The following is a 6861-nucleotide window of genomic DNA, read 5'->3' as shown; positions in this document are numbered from 1 at the left end:
GCTGAACAAAGCCATGCCATTCAGTGGATTTCTACTTAGCTTTCCAAAATGAGAATGATGTGTTTATAAAAGATTGTATTCTCCATAGAGTAACTTAAAAGCTTAAGCTGAATTTTCAAATCTCACGCTTAATGTGGTAAAAATAACTTTTTACTTCTCTAGATTAATGACAGCGTAATTTAATTCCCTGGAAAACTTGTCGTTATTTGACATGGTAGAATTCCTGCAGGAATGGCAAAAAACTAATTCACTCTTCGTTGTTTTGTAGATTCCACTCTAATGACACTTTAGTCTAAGATAATTATAATGTATATTTTGTGTAAAGACTTGTTGTTATTTACTTGTTCAGACCTAGAAGCCTATTTTCTGGGAAGTTAAAAAGGTTCAGGAACTAAACTAGCACTTCTCAAAAATCCCTGTTGTGATGGAATGGTACATATCTGGAAATGCAGCCAGAGATTTGCAGCCTTTGGGCAGGTCTTGAGTGAGGTTTGCTCTGCTTACCAGTAAATGCACAAATTGCTTTAAAAAGTATAAAGTGTTCATGATAATTATGACAGTATGGCAGAAGTGAAGCTTTCATTAACAAGTTGCAACACTTCAGTTACCGTAGTCAGAAGGTTACTGGAGTTGCCAGCTGTTCTGGAGAGACTGGAATTCACATCTGGAAGAGAAAGATAAGAGTTCTCTCCCTCTTTTTGGTGGAACCATCCTGTGGTTTCGGGGGTAGAGAGAAAAACATTAGGCCTGTCCTAAGTGTGGAAGTGTAATGTGATAGTCTGCAATGCAAGGATAATTCTTCAGATCAACCTGGCTTTGTGGGCTGGAGAAAGTCTCAGTTGGTTTTCTTTGTCCAAAAAAAAAAAATAATCCAGAACTTATTTGTTTTAGCAGGCAGAGTCCAGGGCCTCAATGCTTCCAGACGGGAAGATGTATGAGTTGTCCAGACCACAAAACAAGAGTGGGTGCAAGCCACTGCCTGTTGTCATCATAGGTAAGCTGTCTCCTACCAGCATTACTCTGTTCTCTCGTGCTGTTGTTGCCTCGGACTTGCTGTCTTCAGCTTTTGTTCCATGTGTTCTTACTCAAACCAGAAATGCCCGACTGCTATTTCTGCATCCTTTCCCTGACAGCCAAATTTTCTGTTTCTGAGAGAAAAACCACTGAGAGCTGTGGGAATTGGGGAACCAGGAATTTGGCAAACTAAACCACGCACCTCTTTAATAGTAAAATTGGTAACCTTTTGGGCATCAGTTCAGCTGGGCCTGATTTTTCTCTGGATATTTAGAAGGGTTCGAAAGCCTTTCACTACAGATAATTGCACATAACTTGCTGTGAAGTGATTATCTGTAGGGCTTGCATTGGAAGGGAGTTTGTGTGTGATTAAAGTACTCCAGATGATGTTAGATCTTCTTGCATTTTTTCATATTTCTTTTAAAATACAGGTTAACTACACTGCTTTTCATACAGGTTGAATAGAACAGTGAAAAGCTGTGGCTTTTCCACCAGTTTAGAAAACAGGTTACGTAGCAGCTGTCTTGTCTCTCTTTCAAGAGGGGAGCGTTGTACTGTGAGGTGATTCTTGGAGCAAGGCTCTGTGACCGATCGTGAGCTGTGCTTGAGTGCAGGTGTTGGACTCTGTTCGCCTTGCAGAGCTGGGTTCCTTCCTTAGCAGTCACCTGATTCATAGCACCCGAGAGAGCTAGTCCAAAGGTAATCCGTGCCAACAGCGAGCTTGACAAGGGTACTGCTACCAGCAGGTTCTAGTCTGAGAGTAACTTTGTACTGCCTGGTTGTACAAGTCCTTAGGTGGGAGGCAGGTTATTTTGGTACATCCCTGATGTACCTACACAGGGATCCAGTGTGGTGATGTCACTAAAGCCTCGGAAGCACCCATATGAAGACACGCACTCTGAGGAGGCTGCTGGACTGAAGCAGCTCAGCTGTTTCACTGCAGCTGGACACAGCACGCAGGTTCCAGCTGCTTCCCCAGGCCCTGCTCCAGGAGCACTGTGGGCTGCCTCCGCTGTGCTGGCAGCCTCATGAAAGCTCTTGCTTTCTAGAATAGTTGAAGCCTCAGAAGCAGCTGTGCTTGTGACTGTCCATTTCAAGCTTACATGTGGTTCAGAGTAAATCCTCTGTGCGTGTTGCTGAGTGGTGCGCACTCACACGATGAAGCTTGGCTGAAGCACCTCCTTGTACTTCTAAAGTAAAGAATTAACCTGAATAGTTATATTTTACTACAGCTGTAGCGTAGTTTGATTTGAGTTTCTGTTGCTGTTGGTTTTGGATAACTTTTCTGCAAGTGGAATGTTCCAAACACTGACGTGCAGCTGCTGGTCCTTGCTCAGCACAGCAGGCTTTGGCCCCAGCTGTGGCATGTCCTGCCTTTCTCGTAGCTCAGGTCACTGTTAGCTTTACAGCCTGAGCCTCCCTCTATCTCACGTCCCCAGGAAGCAGGCTTTGCTCCAGCTGCTCACACAGGTAGCACAGGCGCTGCATCAACACAGGCTGTCGTGTCACTTCAGCTCTCCTCCCTGACATCGTCACTGCATGTTGTGGTGGTGGTTAGTCGCATACTAGTGAGCAGCAAAGCCTGAGCAGCCAGAGGCTGACACCTAGTTATGCAGACACTGTAAAATATTAAACGTTCTGGAGAACAGCCATGAGAAAGCTTTCCATGGGCTATTCTCACTGGGCTTTGGAGTCACATATCAAGTTTTTTCCACTGGCTGTTGGGTGGTTAGCAGGAGTTCAGGCATGCAGCAATCTGATCAAAGTGCTCTATTCTGGGGGTTGTCTTGGCATGGCAGAGGGACTTCTTTCTTTAACACACGACCTGCAGTACCAAGGTTGGGATGGTTCCCATTCGAAAGTGTCCTTAAGACCCGTTAGGCAAAACCGCTATTGCCAGATATCCCTGTTAGGTGGATTTCTTACCGAGCAGAGCTATTTCCCATTCACTTCAACAGTCGTACTCTTTTCTGGACTTTTTCAGGATACTCTGTATCCTGTGCACAAAGAACTGTTCTGGGAAGTGTGCATCCAGGAGAGCTGAGACCCCCAGTCGGTATATGACCAGTGTCTAAACCTTTAAAGCCGTTCAATGCTTGTTTAACCCCCGGGTCTTTTCAGCAAGTCCTGAAGACCTTGCAATGCAAATAAATGCAACTGAGGAGGAGAAGGGGACATGTGAGGGCAAAGTGACTTTTCTAACTCCATCCAATAGGTCAGTGGTCAACCTGGAATAGGAATTCCCCTGTATCCACAGCAGTGTCATATCCTTTGAATTGCTCTGGGTAGTAGAAATGTTCCTCAAAGGGCTGTTCTGTCTGCAGGAGTATAAATTCTTCATTGTGTCTTTTTAGGGAATGGACCATCAGGAATCTGCCTCTCGTATTTGCTGTCAGGCTACATCCCTTACTTCAAAAGAGGCTCTCTTCATCCTCATCCCATTCTTCAGAGGAAACTGGAAGAGGCACCGGATGTCTCCATCTTGGATCAGGTTCGTGTAAAGAAACAGTGAAACATCGCAATAAACCATCCTAGGGGTATACTGCGATAACCTCACTTGAATTTTCAAAGCACACAGACAGAAGGAGCCTTAAGCAAAGTACTTTTAGTTGTCCAGATCATCCTTGTATGAAATGCCAGCATTGCTGCTAAGAGCCTTGAGGTAGTCCTTGGGCAGTAACAGGGTCTGTGTGCCAGTAAATGAGCTTCACAGAACGCTAAAACCGCTGACTTGAAATACTGGAGTGACAAGCAGTCTGCTGCCTGGCAGGACATGCATTTTGAACATCTGATCTGTCTCTCTTTAGGATCTGGAGTATCTGTCTGAAGGCTTGGAGGGACGATCCCACAGCCCTGTGGCTCTTCTGTTTGATACTCTTCAGCGTCCAGACACAGACTTTGGTGGAACAGCAGAATCTGTCCTTACTTGGTGGCAGGAGACAGACAGAGCCATTCCCCACTTGGTCCTTGGCAGAAATGCTCCTGGAGGTGCCTGGCATGTATGTGAACTGAAGCCTAACTGCTTAGCTCTGCATGTTGTAAGAAAGCCAGAAGGGTTGACTGGAGAGGCAGAAGCTCCTCTAATATGCCAGTCAGCCACATTTGATTTTACACATAGACAAATGAAAGTTTGAAAGGCAAAAAAACCTGAGGCATTTATATTTCCAGTCTATTGTTCTTTTGGTGTCACCTGTGACAGCAGAACAGAGGAGGAATAACTGATTTCCTGATATGTGCCATATTGACACGTGACAAAATTGCATTTCACTTCTTACACTAAATAACTGAAAGTCGTTTTACTGTGTTTCTTGTTTCAGTCTATTGAGGGCTCTATGGTTACCCTGAGCAAAGGGGAATGGATGGGACTCCCAGATCTCCCGTTCAAAGACTGGCTAAAGCAAAAGAAAAGGTGAGATATTTATGATGTGATGGCTTGCAAATATCCAGAGGTTATCTGGGAACCCGGAGTGGACTTCTTGAATGTAGTTACCCGTTGGTTATGGGTGTTACTAGTGAGAGAAGAGATACCCTTTCATCCCCCAGTAAAAGTTGGTTCTGCATCTGTTTGTTCAGGTAGAGTTGCAGTGCTGCTTGGAATGTGTCCTTCTCAACACCCGCTGGGGAGATGGATCACAGTGACCATGAGTTCTCAATAAAGCTTGGAAAAGACATGGTCATCTGACTTGTGGCTACTGCTGCAGTCCCTAACGATGAGTATAATCAGCTGGGCTACTGTGCAGCATCTGAGGTGCCTCTGCTCTTGATGTGTAACAATTAATATTAGAAAGTCCAGGAGTTAAAAGTGGCATGGAAGCAAGCCGTGAGAGGAAAGCATAAATGGCCAGCCGTGTTCTTAGGGTTGGAATTCATGCCAGAGAAAGCTGCCTCTGTCCTACAGCTGTGAACCTGAGTGTTAGTGCTATATACCAGGAAAAGCTTTGCTGAAGTCAGGAGAAGCTTAAGTCTTGTCTGCTAGTGCCACGATAGATGGCTCTAGGATACATTCGGTGGATGAGAGGAGAAATTCCCGTCTCTTGCTTCGCCTCTGCTTGACCTTTATTTGTGCTATATTGCAGAGGCCTCAGAAACAACAGAGCCACAGCAGGAGACATTGCTCAATATTACCAACACTATGTGATGAAGAAAGGACTGCAGAAGAATTTCAGATGTGGTACTGTCGTGACCTCCGTGAGGAAAGTGAGTGCAGAGAATGTCTCCAGCCATGCACAGAAAGATCTGCAGGAAGACAGTGACTCACTCTGGAACCTCACTGAGAAAAGTACAGAGGTCTTTCAGGTGGATGGCTTTTTCAAAACCATGAAAGGTGATAAAGAGCCCTTCTCCATCCATGCAGAGAATGTGGTCTTAGCCACAGGGACATACGATAGTCCTACTTGGCTTGGGGTCAAGGGAGAGAACCTGTCCTATGTCCATCACCAGCTGTCTGCCCTAGAAAAAGCAGTGAAGAACGGCAGCATTGGCATCATGTCAGATCCAGTCTTGGTTGTAGGTGCTGGTCTGACTGCTGCTGACGCAATTCTCTTTGCTCACCATTGCAATATTCCAGTAATCCATGTTTTTCGGAGACGAGTCAGTGATCCAGGTCTTATTTTTAACCAGCTTCCCAAAATGATGTACCCTGAATACCACAAAGTCCATCAGATGATGAAGGAACAGACAGCTACTTGCGCTGGGCCTTATGAGTGTTACATTAGCCTGCCTGAACATCACGTGCTGTCCTTCGGCAAGGACAAGAAATGTATCTTTCAAGACAAGAATGGCTGTCAGAAAGTTTATAAAGTTTCCCTGGCTCTTGTTCTAACCGGCTCAAACCCCAACCTCTCCTTTCTGCCAAATAATGGCATTGACCTGGCAATGGACAGCAACCAACCAGTCAACCCAAAGAGGAACCCCTTAGATGTTGACCCGTTCACCTATGAATGCACTCAGGAGAAAGGACTTTATGCTCTAGGACCTCTAGCTGGAGATAACTTTGTCCGCTTTGTACAGGGAGGGGCTCTGGCTGCTGCCAGCTCTCTGTTGAAGAAAGCAAACAGAAACCCCCCCTAACAAAAACCCCCGTGCAAACTGTGTCCAGATGGGTTACTGCTGCTGTGTGCTTAGAGAAGCAAGTCGTCCAATCTGTACATCCGCAAATGTAAAGCCCACTCCTGGTATTCTCCGAGGTTGTGCAGGGAGTTACTAAGTTCTTGCTTGAGGAGGTTAAGTCACCGGAGACGGAGTGGGGTTCACACGCAGCAGTACCTTCAATCCCGGGGGATCCAGCTCCTTTCCTGCATAGCTGTGCCTGAGCGCTGCTGGGGCTTTGAGTCTTGTGCTTGGGGAAGTAGGGGGTAAGATAGCGATGCTGTGGAACACCGCCTGGCTTGCTGAAGGGTGAACCGGGGAACAATCAATGTCAATTATTTCCAGACAGCAGTGTCCGTCAGTGCCTTGCTGGGTTATTTTGTGAAACAAAGTAAGCTGATGTGGCTTTATTTGCTCCTGTAGCTCAGCTGTGTGTTCTTGTTAGACCAGAAATCACTGAATGATGCTGCAGTACCTCTGCCACGTGAGGTGGTACTCTGCAAATAAAAACTGACAGGGAACCAGTCAAAACTGCCTTACTGACACCAGCAACAAGCCATATGTAATGTCTCTTTAATCAAGAGATTCCTGCGATGGTTTTTCTCCTTCTTGAGAAGGAATGGTACTGATTTACACTCGGTTTGCCAGCTTGCAGCTTTCTGCGTGCTTTCTCAATCCTTAAACTGCAATAGCCAAATTCTTGGCAGCTGCTCTAGAGACTAAGGGGGAGCTACTGGTCTTGTAACTGCCCGGGTACTG

At 45.8% G+C, this 6861-nt stretch overlaps 1 protein-coding gene across 2 annotated transcripts in view; it reads left to right on the top strand.

Moving 5' to 3' along the window:
• Positions 1-6084, top strand: part of OSGIN1 (oxidative stress induced growth inhibitor 1) — a 6857-nt gene extending 773 nt beyond the window's left edge. The window contains exons 2-6 of one of the 2 annotated variants that reach the window (XM_010140475.1): positions 973-994; positions 3369-3505; positions 3822-4013; positions 4332-4423; positions 5091-6084. In XM_010140475.1, the coding sequence (XP_010138777.1) occupies positions 973-994; positions 3369-3505; positions 3822-4013; positions 4332-4423; positions 5091-6084 (1437 nt within the window). Of the gene's footprint in view, positions 1-912; positions 995-3368; positions 3506-3821; positions 4014-4331; positions 4424-5090 lie in introns of those variants that run through there. The other variant, XM_010140474.1, reaches the window with a different exon arrangement.
• Positions 6085-6861: the final 777 nt, after the last annotated feature.

This window comes from Buceros rhinoceros, unplaced genomic scaffold, assembly GCF_000710305.1.
Source record: "Buceros rhinoceros silvestris isolate BGI_N320 unplaced genomic scaffold, ASM71030v1 scaffold77, whole genome shotgun sequence".
In the NCBI taxonomy this organism is placed as follows: domain Eukaryota; kingdom Metazoa; phylum Chordata; class Aves; order Bucerotiformes; family Bucerotidae; genus Buceros; species Buceros rhinoceros.
This window is presented reverse-complemented; position numbering and strand designations above follow the sequence as displayed.